At 55.5% G+C, this 20,771-nt stretch overlaps 1 protein-coding gene and 1 long non-coding RNA gene across 7 annotated transcripts in view; one reads left to right on the top strand and one right to left on the bottom strand.

The window, feature by feature from the left end:
* The window catches only part of LOC110222837 (paxillin), a 59,177-nt gene that overhangs the window by 29,017 nt on the left and 9,389 nt on the right, over nucleotides 1-20,771 (top strand). For all 6 annotated transcript variants that reach the window (XM_078154367.1, XM_078154366.1, XM_078154363.1 and 3 more), the window contains exons 2-6: nucleotides 14,882-15,108; nucleotides 15,513-15,631; nucleotides 17,923-18,060; nucleotides 18,195-18,398; nucleotides 19,166-19,301. In XM_078154367.1, the coding sequence (XP_078010493.1) occupies nucleotides 17,966-18,060; nucleotides 18,195-18,398; nucleotides 19,166-19,301 (435 nt within the window). In that variant the 5' untranslated portion in view covers nucleotides 14,882-15,108; nucleotides 15,513-15,631; nucleotides 17,923-17,965. The remainder of the gene's footprint in view (nucleotides 1-14,881; nucleotides 15,109-15,512; nucleotides 15,632-17,922; nucleotides 18,061-18,194; nucleotides 18,399-19,165; nucleotides 19,302-20,771) is intronic.
* Nucleotides 13,841-17,496, bottom strand: LOC144457133 (uncharacterized). Its single transcript, XR_013486490.1, has 3 exons — nucleotides 17,424-17,496; nucleotides 14,699-14,778; nucleotides 13,841-14,034 (listed from the first exon to the last, which is right to left on the bottom strand). It is a non-coding gene; the product is annotated as an uncharacterized LOC144457133 (long non-coding RNA).

The raw sequence follows: 20,771 nt of genomic DNA, 5'->3' as shown, positions 1-20,771 counted from the left end.
GGCTCCGGGCCTCGTCTGGGTGAAGGTCAGAGTCTCTTTCTTGACGTTTCCCACCATTGTTAGGAACCCTGCAATTCAAAGCCAGGGAGTCTTGGGCTGCTGGTTGAGCCGCCTCTGGCCCGAAAGGGAGGCCTTGGGCCTTGCTGCTGCCTGCTGGGAAGGGGGCTGAGAATGGCAGTGATAACTCACATTTGTGTGGCCTCTGTGGATGGAGCACTGGACTTGGGACGAGGGAGATCTGAGTTCAAATCTTGTCCCAGATGCTCACCAGCTGTGTCTGTTGTCCAGTCATGTCCAATTCTGTGTGACCCCATGTGGGGTTTTCTTGGCAAAGATACCACGGTGGTTGGCCATTTCCTTCTCCAGTTCATTTTGCAGGTGAGGAAACTGAGGCCCAGAGGGGTTACATGAGCCAGCAAGTGTCCTAGGTGGGATTGTAACTGAGTTACAGTCGATATAGTCTGGTTAGGACCTCGCCTTTCCCCATCGTTGAAGCGATCCACACTGACTAGCTGTGACACTAGGCAAGTCAACGAATGATTTCAGTTAGAGGTTAGCAAAAATAAAGATGTCCGTTTTTTCCCATTCAGGTTCACAGGCCCCTGAAAACAAAGCCCAGGTAAATAAGCCGTAGACAAACCCACCACTCCAGTCAGACAGGCTTCCTCACTGTCCCCCTTACAGCTCATGCCCTGTGATTTTCCCAGCTCTGATCTTCGCTGTCACTGCTAAAGTCTCCCCTCTGCTGCCTTATCCCTGGGAGGAAGGGACCCCCATGGCTCCTGCAGCCCACGGCCGTGGAGATTTTCAGGTCCAGGGCTGGGATCCCGTGAACTTGAGAATGGTCCCATGAATGACCGGGGCAGTATCAGTCTCATGTTCTTGGCACGAAGCCCAAAGTCAATGACTCAGTCAGCACCCACAGACTCCAGCATCTGGGCCTTCCCCTTCCTTGTTGTTTATAGTAGATTTTTATTGACTTTCCAGAGTCAAATGAGTTCATATCTTCCCTAAATGGGTGACATTGTGACTTGGAGACTAGAAGGCTTGGCTTCACATCTTGCCTCTGATACTCGTTAGCCGTGTGACCCTGAACAATTCATTCCACCATTCTCAGCCTCAGTTTCCTCATCTGTAAAATAGGGCTAATCATAGTTGGAGCACCGACCTCCCAAGGTTGTGTTGAGGCTCTGATGAGCTGACGTGTGCTGAGTGTTTGTAAAGTGTAGAGCTGAGTGAACGTCCCTTGTCATCCCTACTCCTGTCTTTGTGATGACTGGGGCCAGTAATCAGTCTCACTTCCATTTCAACACGCTTTATGAAACCCTTACTGTGTGCTAGGCGCTATAGTCTAATGAGGGGGACGGGACGTGGAAATCAAAGCGCGCGAGATCAGCACAGAGCATTGAGAATGGTAGCGGGGAAGACGCTGGTGTCTGGGGGGTGGAGAAGGTGTTACTTGAGCCAGAATTCCTGGAGGGTGGGAGGGAGAGCCTTCCAGATATGAGGAACAGCCACGGCAAAGGTAGAAGAAGTTATTAGGGGGCAGCTAGATGTAGAGCACCAGCCCTCTGGAGTCAGGAAGACCTGAGTTCAAATTTGGCCTCAGATACTTGACCATGTGATACTTACTAGCTCTGTGACTCTGGGCAAGTCACTTAATCCCAACTGCCTTGCAAAAAAAAAAAATGACTACTATAGAGTGGAGGGTTTGTCTAAGGCAAGGGGCCTCACCTGGGCACTGTGAGTGGGGAAAAAACTGGAGTCTTTCTTTTCACTATCTCCTAACTGAAATTTAGCATTTCCTTCAATTATTATAAGACATTACAGTGAGGAGCGGTCTTCAAGTTTCCCCAGATTGTCAGAGGGAGGGCCCATGGTACAAAAAATTGAAGAATTCCTGATCTAAGGGGAGCAGGGGGGATAGGACTAGAGAGGGAGGTGAGAATAAGTGTTTGGTTCTAGGCCAGAGATGTCAGCCTTGGGTGGGAGCCAGTGTGAAATTAAAATGTCATTGGGAAATGTTTAACAAAATAAATAGAAATGCAGTATGACATAGATAATGTTAATTTTGGTTTTCTAAGTCAGTATGGGGCCTACAGGGATCTAAATCTCTGATCCCAGGTATGAAAAATGAACCTGATTGTGGTGACCTGGTGAAATGACAGAAGGGGAGAAACTGAGACTGGGGAGGGGGCCCTGCTGTTGGAAGCCAAGAGGGGATAAAGGCCCTGATCGGTGGGAGCCGTGGGCCTAGCAAGGCCAGAACGTCTGGGAGACACATTGCAAAGGACCCATTGAAGGGCATTGTTGGTGATGAAGAGGCTCTGGGGGATGGGAGGAGGAGGTAGGAGCCAGAGTTATCTCTGGGAGCCTGGGAAACGGGTGGTACCAAGAGCTGTGTGGGGCATCGGGCTTCCCCTAAGGCAGCTACGGGATGGGGCAGGGCTGATGGGAGCATCTGGCAAAGAGCCCGCGGGGCCTCCGAAAGCACCAGGGGGGAGGATCCTGAGGAGGCCAGGACTAAAGATGCAGGTAGGAGGGGGTCCATTTTACAGGGGAGGATATTGAGGCTGAAATGACTTGCCCATGGTCTCATAGATGGTGAGTGGCAGAGGCTGGATGTGAGTTTAGACCCTCCTGACCCTTAACTCCTACATGGAAATCCAGCCTGCCGCACTTGTTTCTAAAGGGAGTTAGTTACTTATTATCAAGTGTGAAAATAATACAGCAGTTTGTGTTCTTAGGCCCTGGTTAGTGTGCCTGCCCTCTCCCTTTCTTCCTTCCTTCCTTCCTTCCTTCCTTCCTTCCTTCCTTCCTTCCTTCCTTCTTCCTTCCTTCCTCCTTCCTTCCTCCCTCCCTCCCTTCCTCCCTCCCTCCCTGCCTTCCTCCCTTCCTCCCTTCCTTCCTCCGTCCCTCCTTCTTTCCTTCTTCCTCCCTTCCTTCCTCCTGCCATTCCTCCCTTCCCTTTTTCCTTGTTTATTCTTCCTTCCTTGCTTGCTTTTCTTTCTTCCTTCCTTCTGTAGATTGTCCTCAGCACTTATCTTCCTTCCACGCCCAGCTCTGGGGCCACCTCCTCCTTGAAGCCTTCCCTGATCCCTTTCCCCCCTGTTAGGTTCTCTTGGCCTCTGCGATTCTGTACCAATTTTGTGTGCCTCTCATCTCCCCATCACTTCCTCCATAGAACATCTCTTTGGACCTTGTATGCTCAGGTCCTAGAAGAGTTTGCTGACATAAACTGTAGGATCGGGGTTTGGGTTGGCCTGAGGCTCCCTTGATCTCTTCAGAAGCTGTCCTCCCCGTTGAAGAGGGGAGGGGGTCTGTCCAGCAAGTCCGGGATGAATGGAGAGAGTAGGGGAGATCACAAGGAATCTTGTAATAAAAGGGGAGAGGATGTGGCACAGGGAACATACTGCCTTGGAGGGCAGTCCCGTTTCTGCTGAGTCCTTGGCTCAGACCCTCCCTCTGCTGCTGATTGGCTGTGAGACCACAGGCGGGTCACTTCAGGACCTCAGTTTACTCATCTGTAGCCAATGAAGGGATTGGACCCTGCCAGCTTTAGATCTGGTTAGCAGAACAGGATCATACATTTAGGCCCGGAAGGACCCCTTCCAACACGTCTCATTTTACAGACGTATGAGGTCACATAACCAGCAGGTGACAGAGCCATGATTCGAGCGCAGATCCCCAGATTCCAGATCGAGCCCTCAGCCGGACCTCTTCGTTGTTAGGAGTTAGGAGTCCAAGAGGAAATCGGCTCCCTGCGGTGGGGCAGCCGATGCCGTCTGTGGTGGGAAGTCCCAGCCTTGAAGCCCAGAATCAGACTGGGGGGGGCTGGGTTGGCTTCCTTTCTGGCGTCTCACCCTCCATGTGCAGGCCAACTTCCTCCTGGGGAGGGACGGCCTGGAGCGGCAGCTCCTGATGAGTGAGGTGTGAGTCAGCAGCTGTGACCTCCGGGCACGCTTCTTCGGCACTGAAATGACAGCTCATTCTGGGGTGCTGCTCATTCCTCATCCCTCCCCTTGGGGAAGGCAGAGGCGCCGGGGATCCTGTCTAGGATCTGACTCTTGCACAGAAAAGGGTCCTTGGATTCCAGAGGTGCCCTCTCAAGCGGATCGAGAAATGTATCACGTTAAATAACCAACCAATAACTGTATCACTGCTCATGCTCTCCTTGTGTGCCCATGAGAAGGGTTAGGCCCATTCTTATGGAAGGGAAGGGAATAAGCATTTATTAAGCGCCTACTGTGTGCCATCTTGGATCCCCACAACAAGGTAGGCGCTATTATGCCCGTTTTACAGTTGAGTTGATTGAGGCAAACAGAAGTTAAGTGACTGTAAGTGGAAGAGATGGTGCCACCAGGAGCTCCCTGCACTGATGAAACCACGGAAGCAGTCAGAGTGATCATAATGATGGGGATGTTCATAAGGGCTGACGTTTACATGGCACACTTTTCTTTTGATCCTCACAATAGCCTCCAGAGGTAGGCACTGTTGTTATTCCCATTGGACAGATGAGGAAATTGAGGCTTGGAAAAGTTGTGACTCTCCCAGGTCACCTAGGTAGTCAGAGGAGGGATTCGAACCCTGGTCTTCCTGACTCCAGGGTCAACTCTGCTGCCCTCTGTGCCTTCCAGCTCCGCCTAAGCCTGGGAGCCTCGGACTGCTGCCTGCCGGTCTCCCGGGGGGGGTGGGGGGCTGGCAGAGCAGGACTCTCCCTTCACCTCAGCGTCAGCTTTTAAGGGGTCACAGAGCTGCCCGGCCCCGAAGCGGCTGGTTATCAGGATAAATATACCCGGCTCCCCATTCCTGGGGAGTTACTCAGCAAGTGCGAGGGCCCTGTGGGGGATTGGGTTACTACCTCCTCCACTCCTGGGCTGGGGGAGGGGGGGGACTTGGTGTGTGCTCCTCTCTGCCTGGTCTTAGTTCCTAATCTGGAAGACTCTAGCCAGAGGCCTTGCTTTGAGACTAGCCCCGACCTCCTCCTGTTTACATAGCTCCTTCCTTGGGAAGGGCCGCTGCCAGGGAGTTGGGGGGTGTGGAGAGGAGGGCCAGCCCAGCGGCCCAGTGGGGAGACTGAGGCCCAGGAAGGCGGCCCTCCTGCCAGGCGGAGCTAGGCCTGATGCCGGAACTCCCCCGTTCCCACCCTGGCCCCTCCTGCCCCGAGTTTGATCTCTCTCACTTCCTAAGGGGCAGGAAGGAACAGGCCTCTCAAACACCTGGCCAGGCCCCCAGTCCTCCCAATGAAATCCTTGCTTATGCGGTTTTTGTTTGGTTTGGTTGTGAGGCAGTAAATTGTCAAAAGTTATGTGGCATTTGGAGCTACAAATAAAGAAGATGATTAAAAAATTGGGAAAAAATAATAAAAATAAATAATTAAAAAATGAAATTAAAACATAATAATTTGGGAAATATTTAACAAAATAAATGGAAGATACAACAAAAGGTAGATAATATTAACATGTGGTTTTCTAAGTCAAGATACTGCTACCCACAGGAAGGGATCCTTACAGATGGTTCTGTGGCCCCTGTTTATGTTAGACTTTGATACTGCTCCTAGGGGGAGGGGTCCTCAACCCCTGAGGGATCCATGAAGTGGCTTGTGTGAGAATTTACTTATCATATCTCACTATACCTTTGTGAACTTTTTTATTTTATTTTTTGTGCATGTAAGGGGGTCCATGGGCTTCAGCACAGACTCCTAAAATGGGCCAGGACACCCAAAGAACCCCTGGCCTAGATGAAGTCTTATGTCTTTAAGGTGAGGCTCCCCTCCACCCCCTCCCCCCACCCCCGGGACTGTGGGAGAGGAGAGGAAGGCTTGGCAGGACCGCGGCCTTCCCTTGGTCAGGGCCCCCAGCATCCCTCCTCTCTGGGCCTGGCTTACCCTGGCCTGCTTGGGCTTGTCCTGCAGCAGGGTTCCCTGAATGCTAGCCAGGGGAAGAACAGAGGAGCAGGCTGGCCGGTCCAGGCCCCAGGGTCAATGTGCTGGGGGTACAGAGAGCCACCCCAAGCAGGCTCTGCCCTCCAGCAGCTTCCATTCTACCAGGGGAAGGTCCAGGGAAGGGCGCAGTGGTCTAATCGCTAAATCCAGCTACCTTTTCCAGGGCCACTCTGGCGTCTGCCCACCCTCTCCCCCTTGGCCACTTTCCCCTCCCCTAGGGTTCCATGATCGTCACATCCTCTGGCCTGACCAGTCTTCTCTGTCTTCTTTGCTGGGTGGCCCCAAGGCTCTGCCCTTTGCCCTCTCTTCTCTCCATGCTCTCATCCATCTCATCAGCTCCAGGGAGTCTGCTCCTTATCTGGGCAGAATATTCAGGTCTGCGTGTCCAGCCCTTACCTCTCTCATAAATTCCAGCCTAGCCTTGCCCACTGTCTGCTGGATCCCTCCACTCGGACGCCACATTGGCAGCGCAAACTTCATCTGTCAAAATAGCATCCATGAGCTCTCTTTTCCTTCCTTCCCCACCCCCACAGGGTCATGGTCTTTCTGACTTTTCCGTGGACGGCACCACAGTCCTTCCAGAGCTGAGTAGAGTCCTGCCTCTGACTATCTACGTGACTTTGGGCAAGTCACATCACTTCCCTTCCCTGTAAAATGATGGGGTTGGGCTAGAATGTGTCTCTGGTCCTGTCTGGGAGCCTAGGATACTGTTCGCTTTTGGTTGGCAGAACTGGAGGTAGTGGGCAGGAGTTACAAAGGAGTAGACTGAGGCAGAGCGTCCGAAGTCCTTCATGAGGACAGCTGTCCACAACCAGACTGTGATGGCCACTGGTCCAGTGCAGGCCAGACTAGCTGGCTGCTGCCCTTCAGTGACTCGATCTCCAGGAAAGGGAGTGTGGGTGTAGTGGCCTTTCTTGAGGACAGGTGTTTCCCCCTACCCCTGATCCCCAGGGCAAGGCCACCCCTCAGCTCCCGGCTGGGACTTTGCACGTGCATGTCTTGGCAGATACCAGGGCCTAGGAGCCACATCCTGGGGGCAGCGAGTGCAGACACGAAGGAAGGGAATGCAGGGGGGGCACTGGCAGCTGCAGCCTTGGAATGTGCCTAGGTCCCCTCCCCACAGGCAGGCATGGGGGGAGTGGGAAGGAATGTGTCTCAGCAGAGAGAGCACCTTAACCCCATCAGTGCTGCTGAGGGCAAGGCCCTAGAATTCCAAGGTCGGCCCCGGGAGCTTTGGGGGCTGAGGGAGAGATCAGCTTGTCCCTCCCCGCCAAGAAGCTGCCCTCTACTGCTTCTTCCCCAGGCTAAAAAACCCTCTCTGGGTCAGACTGCCCAGTGGAGGTGGGCTTCCATCCCTGAAGCAGCCCCCCAGGAGGTCCCTAGTCTCTCTTTGTGCTGGGCTGGACTGAGCCAGAAGATGCCTCTCAAAGCTGACAGATACAAGCCTTGTAATGGGAGGAGGGGGTGGGCATGACCAAGGTCCCAGGGAGGAGACAGTTGGGCAGTGCCCAGATTGTGCAGCAGCTGGGGCAGAGGGCCCCCACAAAGCCGAGCTCCTCTGGGGCTCCCTGCAGCCTATCCTGGCCCTAGAGATTGGGGCTGGGGGCCATAGTGCAGAGAGCCCTGGTAGGCCTGGCCTGGTGCTGGGGATTGGGGCTGAGGGCCATAATGCAGAGAGCCCTGGTAAGCCTGGGCTGGTCCTAGGGATTGGGCCTGGGGGCCATAGTGCAAAGAGCCCTGGTAGGCCTGGCCTGGCTCTAGGGATTGGGACTGGGGGCCATAGTGCAAAGAGCCCTGGTAGGCCTGGCCTGGCCCTAGGGATTGGGGCTGGGGGCCATAGTGCAGAGAGCCCTGCTTGAAATCTTGCTTCTGACCCCAGTTTCACTGTGTGTGAAACGTCCCTTCCCAGGGTGAGCCTGGGCTGGTCGCTTCACTTTTCTCACCTCTACCTGATAATTATACCTGTAGCTTCCTCCTCACAGGCTCAAACTAGACAGTAATCTGTCCAGTGCTTTGTAAAATCTGAAGGATTCTATTATAATTGTTAGCATTGTTTGACCCCCTCTCCAGAGCCGGGTTCAGACTCACAGATAAGTCCACTAGTAAGTCCACCAAGAAAATGCACCTTCCACCCCTCTGCAGAGGTGGGGGCTGGGGGTGTGGAATATTGCGTGCATTGCCAGACTTTTATTGATTGGTTTGGCTGAAGAGCCTTTAAACAGATTCTTTGTTCTAGAGGCTGCCTCCCTGGATGGGATGGGGAGGAGATGATATAATAAATGAAGGTGATGGAGAAACAGAAGACCATAATGGGAAAATTTACATTGCAGAGCCCTCCTAATGTGATTTACATTACAGAGCCTCTATGGAAATTAGCCCAGGTGGTTATCTGGGAGTCCCTTCCTGGGCCTCCCTCCAGCTTAGGAATGATAATAACCCCCATTTGGATGGAGGGAATCCCAGGATTCTGGGGTGGTTAGACTTTCAGGTTTGTCCAGGGCTGTGAAGGCATGCAGGTAGCCGGTCTAGTTATCCCTGGTTTCCCGTTTCTGCGGGGCTCAGACTTGTCCAGGGACACACAGCTTTTCCAGGTCACTCTCCAGCTGAGGGGTCAGGTGGCTTGGGCCAAGGTTGTCCAGCTTTGGCCAGAGCTGCCCTCCCTCCCCATGGCTCTGGGCCCCCAGGAGCAGGCTTGGCCCTTCTCTCAGCTGCCCTGAACTCCCAGGGTGCCCTAGGGAAGGGTCAGTCCCCTGCAGCCCCACCACTGGATGGTTCTGGGCCTTACTGAGTAACGGGGATTAGGTTACTTTTGGGTACTGGGCTCCACTCCCAGATTGGGTTTGTGTGTCCACAGCGCGCTCTGGTGGTCAGAGACACCAGCTCGGTCCCTTGTACTCCCCTGGGACTGCCCCCCCAGGCCCTGGACTCCACCTTCAGGCCTCTGCCCTGTGGCAGGAAGGCCATGCCTCCCACGTTGGGCCGCTCCAGCCTAGGGGAACCAGCCACCTGTGAGCCAGAAAGGCTATGGCTCGACACTGGCGGGCCCTGGCCTCTGCGAACCTGCCTCCCTGCTCCCCCCACGTTGGCTAGCCCCAGACTGGTGACCTCATCTTCCCCTTTGTGGTGGGTGGAGTGCCCTGACCTGGGGTCACTTGGTCTAGGAAAATTAAATAACAACAATGACAAAAACACACAGCTCAGAGTGGCTCCTTTCTGGGAGGGGAGAGGAAGGCCAGGGGGTTTGGGCAAGAAAGCAGAGTGAAGCCTCCCTGCCCCGCTCTGTGCTTGCGCCTCTGCCTGCCTCCAAGACATCTCGAATTGGACGTCTGGCAGACCATCTTAGACCCAGTGTGGCCAAAGCAGAATTCTTTCTCTTTCCCCCAGACCTCCCTGACTGTCCAGGGTCCCACCATCCTGCCAGGCCTCCGGGCTCCCAGGCCAGGAGCTGTCCTGGACACCTCACCCTCTCTCAGCCCCCAGATCCGAGCTGGTGCCAGCGTCTCTCTGATAGGCCCCTTTCCTCCTGGGACCCCGCTCCCACCCTGGTGCAGACCTTCATCATCTCCTGCACAGACCATTGCACTGGCTGCCCCAGTCTCTCCCCATTGCAGTCCATCCTCCATTCAGCCCCCAAAGAGATTTTCTGACCCTGTCAGCCCTCCCACCTCTCAGTAAACTCCAGTGGCTCTCTGTGGCCTCTGGGAGCAAATACAAAATGCTGTTTGGCGTTCAGAGCCCTTCATCCCCCAGCCCCCTCTCACCTCTCTAGTCTTCTTACACCTCATCCCCCAGCACATCCTCTTCCATCCAGTAACAAGACCCCCACCCCCCCCATCTCAGCTCTGGACGTTCCATCTGGCCGTCTGCCATGCCTGGACTGCTCCCCCTCCACCGCTCTAACCACTGACCTCCCCAGCTTCCTTCAGTCCCAGCTCAAATCCTACCTTCTACAGGAAGCCTTCCCCACCCCCTCCTTCCCTAGCTAATTATTTCCTATTTATTCTTTACTTATTTGGGTGCTTGTGGTTTCCTCCATTGGGCTGGGAGCTCTTTGAGGGACTGGCTTTTGCCTTCCTTTGTATGTATGTATGTATTTATTTATTTTGGCTAGGCAGTGGGAGTTAAGTGACTTGCCCAGGGTCACACAGTTACTAAGTGTCAAGTGTCTGAGGCCAGATTTGAACTCAGGTCGTCCTGACTCCAGGGCCTGTGCTCTATCCGCTGGGCCACCCCCTTCCTTTGTGTCCCCAGCCCTTAGCACAGTGCCTGGCACACAGTGGGTGCTTAATAACCAGCTAATCCAGAAGGAGAAAGTTGGGAGACTGAGGCCAGTGTAAGGGGGTGGGGGAGGAACAACTCACTCTGGAGGCAGAGGTCAGCTGCCTGCCCCTCACCCCCAGTCCAAGGACGGGTGCTGGGAGCCAGAGTGGGCAGCAGGTGGAGCCCAGCTCTGCCGTGTCCTTTCCCCCAGCTGGGTCTCAGCTTTCTCATCTGTAAAATGGGAGCTTGGTCGGGTTGACCTCCGGGCCTTGGGTGCTAGGTCCTCTGGAGTCCGATCCTTGGCGAGAGGAGCCTTGGCTTCTGCATTGGCCGTCTCCTACCCGAGAACTTTCCTCATCCTCCACTTGTTAGGGTCGCTCTGCTTTGCAAAGGGTGTTTTGTCTGCTTGTCTGTCCAGAGGCCGTAGAGTGGAAGCTCTGAGGCAGGGGTTCTCGCCTCTGCCTTCTACAGGAGCTGTGGTCCCTCCCGTCAGGAGTTATTTTGCATTTTCTTAACAACTGCCCCCGTGTCTGGCATTTGCGTGTGGTGCTAAGGTTTGCAGAGCGCTTTACAGAGATCTTCACAGTCACGGGGGAGGCACGTGCTGTTGATAGGGCCTTCTGTGGATGAGGAAATTGAAGGTCAGAGAGTGTGTGTGACCTGCGCAGGGTCACACAGCCAGGAAGCGTGTGAAACAGGATTTGAACTCAGGCCGGGCACTCTGTGAAGCAGCTAGGTTTCCCAGTGCTGGACTTGGAGTCAGGAAGACCCGAGTTCAAATCCCACCCCAAACATTTGTGCGACTCTGGGTGATTTACTTAACCTTTCTCAGTTTCCTGATCTGTGAGCACTTGTTGGCCTGCGAGGTCCCTTCTAGCTCCAGATCTAGAGTTCTATGATCGCCTGCTCTGTGCTCCCCCTATGGACCTCCGACCTCCGTATGCTGGTTGTCCTGCCCGATGTAAACATTCTATTATTGGTGTTGGCCCTCTCAGCACCAGGAGCGTGCTGCCTTGTATGCCTAACAGACGCTCTGTGAATGTTGGTTGATTTGACTGGGGACGGGTCTAGGCCTTGGGGAGGAGAGTGTGTGTCAGGGTGGCTGGGAGGGGCCTGTCCAGGGCTTCTCTTGAAGGTAGGGCCGCTGTCCAGGAGCTTAGGAGAGGGGGAGGGGGGCCGTAACTGAAGACGGGGGCAGGTGGGTGCCGCTGCGGCCCGGGCACCCAGAGGAGGGGAGCCTCCCCTCTCCCAGAGGATCCCTCCTTCTTCCCCCCTGGTTCCTCCCAGTCTGGCCCTGAGCTTTGTTGACTCATACCAGTGGAGGAAACTTGAGAACTTTAACCATTTCACCACGATGCGAAGATTAGGATCCAGATGGCCCCAGAGTGCAGCCTGAGCCCTTGTTCCCTGCCTCCTCCAGGCCTGTCTGCCTTTGGTCCTGGCGTTCCCTCTTCTCCATCCTGTTTCCTAGGATCACAAATAAAGAGCTGGAGGGGCCCCCAGGCATCCCGAGGCACAAAATGGCAGAGGGCAGCAGGGGTGCGTGGTAAATGTTTTAACAACCAGCTCTCTGTGGGGGGAGGGGCACGTGCTTAGAAACGCTTTCATCTTTAATCTGCATTTTTAACATTTCATCCTTTACTTTTCTAAGTCTTCACAATCAACAGAACCACTAAGTCAAGCCCGGATTTGCAGATTCCTGAGGTGTAAATGCTCACACTGAAAATTTAACAATCAGCTCTAGCTGGCTCAGATTAGCTCAGGCACAGCCCTGGATGCAGGCACCTTCAAACAGTAACAGGAAATGTCTCAGTGGTTTTTTTTTTTGTTTCGACATCGCCCTTGTTTCCCAATGTATACCTCCCCTTTCCCCTAGGCTGAGAGCTTTAAAAAAAAAAGCCAACAGAAGAATATCTGTCCTTTATGCTGTATGTAATTTGCTTGCTTGCTGTTTCTGCTGTTAGATTGCAAGCCCCTCGAGGGCAGGGGCTTCTTTTGCTTCTTCTTGCATCCAGTGCTTAGCAGAGCGCCCGGCACATTTTCTTATGGCTCAGTTGTTTTCAGGTGTGTTTGACTCTTTGTGACCCCCTTTGGGGTTTTCTTGGCAAAGACGCTGGAGTGGTTTACCATTTCCTTCTCCAGCTCATTTTACAGATGAGGAAACTGAGGCAAACAGGGTTGAGTGACTTGCTCAGGGTCATGAGCTACTAAGTGTCTGAGGTCACATTTGAACTCAGATCTTCCTGACTCCAGGCCCGGCATTTTGTACCACCTAGTTATTAATTGATTGACATTAATTATTAACTGACTCACTGACATAGAATGTAAGAACTAGGAGGGAACTTAGAAGTCAGCCCAGCCCCCTGATTTTACAGATGAGGGAACCCGGGGTTCGAGAGCTGGTAAGTCACTTACCCAGGGTCTCCCAGGTAAAGAGCCCAAGTGCTGTGCCTCCAAATCCACCCCTCTGTCACCTCCTGCCTTCGGGTGGAGCTCAGGGGGTAGGGACAAGCCAGAGTGGGGAGTGTGGAGGGGGAGATCTTCATGGGGAGGCCAGGGGACCTCTGGTAAGAGATGCCATAGAAAGGGTTCTTGGTTGGCGCTGGGTCCAGCTCCGTAACATTTCTTGACTTTTCCTGGGAGCTTCTCTGGAACCTGTCTCCAGGGAGCATTAATAGAGCACCCAGAGATCTGGATGCTGGGGGGCCAAGGCACAACACTCCCACCTCCACACCTCCCCCCCCCCCCCCCCCGCCCCAGCTGCTCAGAGGCCATCTGGGCTGGGCTGTACCCAGTCCTTCCCAGCTCACCTAGAGCCGGCCTCCATCTACTTCCACCTGGCTGAGAAAGAGGAAGCCCCACCTCTTTGTGGGAGCTCCTCGGGTGTCTGGAAGGGATGGGGTGGGACCACAGGAAGTCTACTCTCTGTGACGTCAGGGGACCTGTCCTCCAGGTCGGGCTGCCCCACCCTAACCTTTCCGAGATTTCCCTGGGCTGGAGGGTATAAGTTTTTTGCTACCTGCTTTCTGGAGACGACCTCTCCCCTGGGACCATAGCACAAGGTTTGACTCCTGATGCTGGGGAGGGAAGAAGGGGTGGGCATTGACCAGTGATTGGGGGGGGCATCCTCAGAGTCAGCAGACGTCTTGGCATTTGGAGTTGCTCGAGAGCCCTGGACTTTGGCCTTCCCTCCTTTTTCCTGGGAGGACTGGAGGGAGGTATTTAGGACTGGGCTGGTTAAAAATTCAAGAAGGCAGCTTGGGCCAGAGGCAGATGGAGCTGCCCTTAAGGGCCTCCTCATGGGTAGGAGGGGTCTCAGACACCATCAAGGCAAAACCCCTCCATTGTACAACTAGGGACATTGAGGCCTAGAAAAGTTGTCTGCCAGAATTTGAACTCTTGGCTTCTTGGCTCTCAAGCTTGGCTGCCAAATCCTTCCTGTAAGAAACCGTCCTGATTCCCCACCCTTACCCTCAAATTGGCACATACGAGGGGCCGTGTGGGGTAGATGGATAGAAACCTGGTCTGGGAGCTGAGTTCAAGTCCTGTGCCTGAAGCATGCTGGCTTGTGATCCTGGACGTTTCGGCCACTAAACCAGACAGAAGGATCCCTGCTGGCCACACAGTTGTCTTAGAAAACCAGTTATTAGCATTATTTTTATTTTTTAAATAGTTCCTGATTCCATTTTAATCTAGCTGTAGCCAGCTGGAGATTGTGGGCCCAGGTGCCTTTTAGCCCAGCCTCTGACCCCTCTGCTCTGGGCTGTTCTCTAAGACGGGAGAGGCCGCCTCCTTCCTTGGCACCTTCCTGGTCCTGGTCCCGATTTCATCTGTGGAGGGGGTGTTTCCTTCCATTAGATTGTAAAGTGCTCATGGACAGGGATGGTCTGTGCTCGCACCGACTTCCAGATCATGATAAATGCTGGTGGATTTGGCCTGGGGCTGAGTGTTGGGTCCAGAGGACCTGGCCGAGTGGGAAGACAGGGCCAGGCTCTGATTTCCAGGCCCTCACCTGAGGGGCCCGGGGGCAGCCTCTTCTCCAGAGGCTGTTTCCTCTCCGTCTCGATGCCGGGCCCCTCCGTGTTCTGAGCAGTCCTGCCCCCATCTCGGGCCATACTGTGACCCTCAGTTCCCCCACCAGAGCTGGCACCTTTTCCCCTCTGACGAGGAGAGAGCCAGGGAAGGCTGGGCCCCTCCCAGTGATGTGGGAGGCCCTCCCAGCTCCTCCTTTGTCCAGTGTAGTCATCCCTCCTGCTCCTTCCTTATCCCTTCTTGGAAAGCCCAGAGTTCTCCCAGAGAGCCCCGGGCTCTGCCAACTTGTTGGGAGGGGGCCCTGGAACCCAGAGGTGGGTGCTGAGTAGCCCCGGGAGCCCAGAAGAGCCTTTTCAGGTTTGCTGGGATGGAGCTTGGGGGGACCACTGAGGCAGGCAGTTGGTTTACAGCCTAGTGTGCCATCGGCTGTGAGCAGGAGGCTGCAGGCTACCCCCAGCTTACCCTAGGAAGGTTGGTCACGTGTCTGCCTTCTCCTGTCTCCTCACCCTGGAGCCTGGAGGATTCAGAAGCTGTCCTGGCCCCTGTCAGGGGCAAGGGAAAGCCCTCAGGCCATGGGGGGTAGCCGGTGCCTGTGGGAGGCTATTCTTGTTTCATGTGCCTGTTGTGTTCCCCTGTCCCTACCAGACGCCCTGCTCGCGGACCTGGAGTCTACCACCTCCCATATCTCCAAACGGCCTGTGTTCCTGTCTGAAGAGACCCCTTACTCCTACCCGACGGGAAACCACACGTATCAAGAGATTCCAGTGCCCCCGCCGGTCCCCCCGCCCCCCTCTAGCGAGGCGCTCAACGGCACAGTCCTTGACCCCCTGGACCAGTGGCAGACTGGTGGCGCCCGATACGTCCACCAGCAGGTAGGGTGTGTAGACCCTGTGGCTGTGGGGGCAGGTTTGAGAGGCAAGGCACACTATGGGGAGGGTCCTGCGGGCTTGGTTATGGAGCCGAGTGGGGGGCCTAGAGGGAAGAGGTGGGCTGGGGGACAAGTGAAGGGATGAGGAGAGAAGGGTCCAGAGGCCCCAGTCATCCCAACAAGTACCGTCCCCCAAGCACAGTAGGAGTGGCGAACAGTGTTAATCACCAGGCAGCGGAAAGCCCCCTGTGGGCCGTGAGAGGATGAGTGTGAGCCTCCTGAGGGGGTGGCAGATGATTCAGGGCCGCTCATCCTCCCCTCGACTTGCCCCCCGCCCCCTCCTCTGGGGTGGAGCTGCCGGCTCACCCCTTCCACAGCCCAGGCCCTCATGGTGTCTTATCTCTGCAGCCTCCGCCCCAGTCTCCCGTGTACAGCTCCAGTGTGAAAAATCCCAGCGTCCCTGTGTCCCGGGACAGCCTTGGGTCCCCCTGTCCCCGTGGAGCCAGTGAGGAAGAGCACGTGTACAGGTACCACCCCATGTCGTCCCCCTAGGCACCCAGCTTGGGGCAGGGGCTTGTCTTCTGAACAAAGTCTCTGCCCAGTGCAGTGGGAAAGGAGCCAGCCTGCGTGCTTCCAGGGTCCATGGGCAGTAGTGAGGAGAATAATAATGATAATAAAAATAATAATAATAATCTCAAGTAGTGTGTTTATAGCACATTAAAAATGGCAGAGGCCTTTTACATGCGTTAACGTCATTTGAGTCTCTCTACAGCCCTGGGAGCTAGGTGCTCTTAATGTTCCCAGTTTACAGGTGAGGAAACTGAGGCAGAGATCACCCAGCTGGTGAGTGTCTGAGGCTGCATTTGAACCCGGGTCTTCTTGACTCTAGGTCCAGTGCTCTGTGCACTGTGGCGCCCCCAGCTGCCTCAAGTCGCTTCACCTCTCTCTGCCTCAGTTTCCTCATTTGTAAAGGGAGAGAGTTGGAATCGTTGGCCTGTGAGGTCCTGTCCAGATTCTCAGTCATTTACCCTTTTATGCTTTAGTCATTTAATCTCTTTGCCTGCCTTGGTTTTCTTGTCTGTAAAATATGGGGGCATGGCGAGGTGGCTTTTAAAATCTCGTCCAGCTCTGAATGGATGATTATCCGATTGCCTGGGATCCCTTCTGTACCTCAGAGTCTGTGCATGTGATATAATCGCTGTCCCACCAACTTCTCAGAATTGTAGGGAGCCTCAAATGAGACCGTTAACGTAAGGGGCTGCGAGAGCTACAGACTGCGAGAGCTACAGACGTGTCATTTGGGGTGGTTTTTGTCATTAGGAGGAGCCAGAGCCCTCCCCTCCCCTTGCCCCTCCTCTCTTTCCTCTCCTTCTTTCCCCCCTTTCCCCTTTTCTGTCTCCCCCTCTCCCCTCCCTCTTTTTTCCCTCTCCTCCTGTCTTGCTCTCCCTCCTTCTTTCCCCCTCCCCTTTCCCCTCTTTGTCTTCCTCTCTCCCCCCTGACTTTCATCCTCTCTGTCTCCCTCTCCCCTCCCTCTTTTTCCCCCTCCCCCATTTTCCCCTCCCCCTTCTTCCCTCCTCCCCCTTCCTCCATCTCCCTCTCTTCCCCTCACTCTTCCCCTCTCTGTCTCCCTCTCTGTCTCCCTCTCTCTCCCCTCACTTTCCCCTTCTCTGTCTCCCTCTCCCCTCCCTCTTTTTTCCCTTCTCCCCTTCCCCCATCTTCCCCTTCCCCCTTCTTCCCTCCTCCCCCTTCCTCTGTCTCTCTCTCTCCCCCTCACTCTTCCCCTCTCCATCTCCCTCTCTCCCCCTCTCTGTCTCCCTCTCTCCCCCCTCACTTTCCCCTCTCTGTCTCCCTCTCCCCTCCCTCTTTTTCCCCCTCTCCCCTCCCCCATCTTCCCTCCCCTTTCTTCCCTCTCTCCCCCTTCCTCCATCTTCTTCTCTCCCCTCACTCTTCCCTTCTCTGTCTTCCTCTCTCCCCCTCACTTTCCCCTCTCTGTCTCCCCCTCCCATCTTTTCCTTCCCCCTTCTTCCCTCCTCCCTCTTCCTCCATCTCCCTCTCTCCCCCTTCCTCCGTCTCCCTCTCTCCCCTTCCTCCGTCTCCCTCTCTCCCCCTCACTCTTCCCTCTCTGTCTCCCTCTCTCCCCCCTCACTTTCCCCCTCTCTGTCTCCCTCTCCCCTCCCTCTTTTTCCCCTCCCCCCTCTCCCTCTCCCCCCTTTTCCCCCTCCCCCTTCCCCCTGTCTTCCTCTCTCCCCCCTCACTCTTCCCCTCTCTGTCTCCCCTCTCCTCCTGCCCCTTCCCCGTTAGTTCAGCTATGTTACTTGCCTCACGCACGTTCCTGTTGTGTTCTGACTGTTGGGAGCTTTTGCTCCGGTCCTCCGCTACCCCTTTGGGTAGCTGAGGGTAGGAACCAGACTTCCTTCCTCTCCTGACTTACCACATCCCTCCCCTTCCCATTGCACATCCTCCGGCTTGGAGAGGTTGCCTTCCTCCTCCCGGGCCTCGTGCTCCCCAAGAGCTGACAGGGTGCTCAGCAGCGCCTGGTCCAGCCCGGCCCCCTGGGAATACCTGTGGAAGGGTCCGGACAAGTGGTCATCTGCCTCTTCCTGAGGACCTTTGAGGAGGCCGCTCTACACTCTGGGAAGTTATGCCGACATTAAGCTGTCAATAAAGCTGCAGACTCCCCAGGATGTGGGCTTCAGGCCCCTAAACCCTCCAGATGCTTCTTTGGACAGAAACCCAGGGGTCACTGTCTCGTGCACCCCCCCCTTCCCCTGCCATTCCAGGGATTCTCATGGGCTTCCTTCCTTTCCTCCTCCCCCAGTTTCCCCAACAAGCAGAAATCAGCTGAGCCGTCCCCCACCATCATGAGCGCCTCGCTGGGCAGTAACCTGTCAGAACTTGACCGCCTTCTCCTGGAATTGAATGCAGTCCAGCACGGCCCTGCGTCTGGCTTCTTGTCGGTATGGCCATGTCCCCGGGATGAGGGGTGGGGGGTGGGGCTGCTTTCTTGCATCCTCATTTCTCAGGCTCCCCTGCCGGGCGGCAGCGTGAGCTGGCGTTGGCATTGATTGGACTTTCTCCTCTTCTCTCCCAAGATGACGCCAACCAGAGCCCTCCGCTGCCGGGGGGGCTGAGCGCTCACTATGGCATCCCCGAGAACAACAGCCCCTTGGGGGGAAAGGCTACCCCCCCGGTGAAAGAAAAGCCCAAGCGGAACGGAGCCCGGGGGCCAGAGGACGTGAGGCCCAGTGTGGAGAGCCTTTTGGATGAGCTGGAGAGCTCCGTGCCCAGCCCTGTGTGAGTGCCAGCTTGGCCTGGGCAGTGGAGTGGCACGGGGGCCGCCCCTGCTCTCTGGGGCATTCTTGTCAGGTTTGAGGGGTTGTGGTACATTCCTGACCACTCCCTCCCTCCCTGTGGACTTGCTAAGTAATCTCTCCTTCTCCCTCTGGATCCCCGCAGAAGTAGGAAGAGCCAGGGACGGGACAGGAATTCATCCTGCATTCCTTTCTCCTCATCACGGTCAGGGTCAGCAGGGTATGTTAGGAAGGGCATTGCGCCTGGGGTCAGGCGGGAGCGGGCTCAGATTCCACCACTGACACTGTGACGTGTCATTTCTAGGCCTCACTTTGAACATCTGTGAAATGGGGCTGATTACTGATGTTATTACTATGCACAAACAGCCCTGAGACGTTCTCTGGTGTGATCCCAGATTTTCAGGAAGCCCCTGCTGGTGGAGTCACAGATCCTTGGAATAAGGATGCATTCACCAGGAGGGCAGGCACTTTTTTCCTTTTTAGTCCCAGCACATAGTAGGTGCTTAGTGAATGCTTTTGGATTGAATTGAGACATTTCAGAGAGCTGTCACAAAGACTTCTCCCCCACCTTTCCCTAGACTCACTTGTCTTTCCTAAAGGCTTCAGGGCCTGGCTCGGTGTGGCCCTTTGCAGAGTGAGCCCCAAGTGTAGACTGGGGGTGTTGAGGCCTTGGGGATGGGGTGGTTGATCCCAATGTTGAGAATGCCCCCAAAATTCATCGCTCACCATGCCTGTGCCCCTCCTCTATAGCCCAGCCATCACTGTGAACCAGGGTGAGATGAACAACCCTCAGCGTGTCACGTCCAGCCAGCAGCAGACCCGCATCTCGGCCTCCTCGGCCACCAGGGAGCTGGATGAGCTGATGGCCTCCCTCTCGGACTTCAAGGTGCTCTGCTGTCTTTTCGCCTGCTCCTATCACCCCAGTGTCCTTATTCCCAGTCTCACCTTGGACCTGTGCCCAAATCTGAGCATGGGATGCCCTGCCTGCCGCTCTGTGGTCAGCCACTGGAGGCTAGGGAGAGGGGACCCACAGCCAAGGGGGCTGCCCTGGCTCCGGCTGGGTGGGCAGCAGGATGTTGCCTTGGCCAGGTCAGGTCGAAGGTGGGTGCTGCCTCTTTAGCTGCTGAGGTTGGTGGACCCGGAGCAGACAAAGGGCCTCTGTCATTGCTCTTGGGGTTAGGGAGGGAGGACGTTGACCCCGAGGGCCTGAAGCCCAGGGGCCAGCTCTCACCTACCCAGACCCCCTGTGTGGCATTGACCGATGTCCTTTTCTGGCCCCCTCCCCCTTCACTGGCACCTCCACTCCCCTCTCTCTGCCTGCCAGTCCCCTGATCATTTACTTCTCCTTTGCCCAGAATTCATGGGGCTGATTCCACAGCCTCACACTCCTCCCTCCCTCCCTCTCTGTGGTCTGGCAGCTGGGCCTCTCCTTCCCACCAGCCGCGACTGTGGGAAACCCAACACCTTTGGCTGGCGGGCCGGCATTGACCAGTAGCTTATTCTGAGACTGGTCTCTTGTCCTGCCCTGAGCCCCTCCCAACCCAGCCTCCAGACCACCTTCTCTGCTTCCCCCCAACCCAGGGATGGGCTGGCATGTTTTATTTAGAAGATGAGAGGTCTGCCAGGATCTAAATGGGTATTGATGGTGATTGATTTCTCCAGTAGTTTGCTGACCTGGCCGTGCCTTCTGGGTCAGGTGGCAGCCTTGGGGAGGGGCAGAGAGGGAGGAACAGGGAGCTGAGCAGACGGGAGGGGGAACTGTCCCGTCGGCCTTCTGTTCTTGATGAGGAGGGGCTGAGCTTTCTGCTAGGGGGCTTGAACTCGGCTCTCCAGGGGCGGGCTTTGTCCTGGTTCCATGTGGGCAGGTGGCGCCATCTCGTTCTTCACCGACCCAGAGGACGTGCCTCTGGAGAGTTCTCTCGCCCGCTGGCCCCCGGGCTCAGAGGTTTCCCCGTATTGGGGGCTAAGGTTGGCACTTGTACGATGGCTGATGATGCGGCAGATGGTGTCTGTTGGGGGCGGGGGAAAGCATGAGGCCTCCAAGAAGACACACTCGAGGTGGGGAGCAAGGATGATAGCCTTTTGCTGGATAAAGAAGGCTGCAGGGCCAGGGAGGGACAGACCAGCGGGGGTTGGCCCCTGGGAACGCAAAATGTGGCATTTGTAGGTCACCAGAAACTCCTGTTTGGCCATCACTCTGGGCCACAGTGGGGGGGGGTGTTTGTGTGTGTGTGTGCCCATCCACCTTTCTCTTCTTAGCCCTCTTTGGACTTTTCCTCCCTCCCCACTGGGCCATTTAAGAGATGCCCCCCTCCACTTGACCCCTGAAGCGTGCTTCCTTTTATGAGCTTTTTGG

Source organism: Phascolarctos cinereus, unplaced genomic scaffold (assembly GCF_003287225.1).
Source record: "Phascolarctos cinereus isolate Bilbo 61053 unplaced genomic scaffold, phaCin_HiC Scaffold_4;HRSCAF=312, whole genome shotgun sequence".
Classification (NCBI taxonomy): domain Eukaryota; kingdom Metazoa; phylum Chordata; class Mammalia; order Diprotodontia; family Phascolarctidae; genus Phascolarctos; species Phascolarctos cinereus.
The sequence above is the reverse complement of the archived record's forward strand: the minus strand, read 5'-3'. Positions and strand labels throughout refer to the sequence as shown.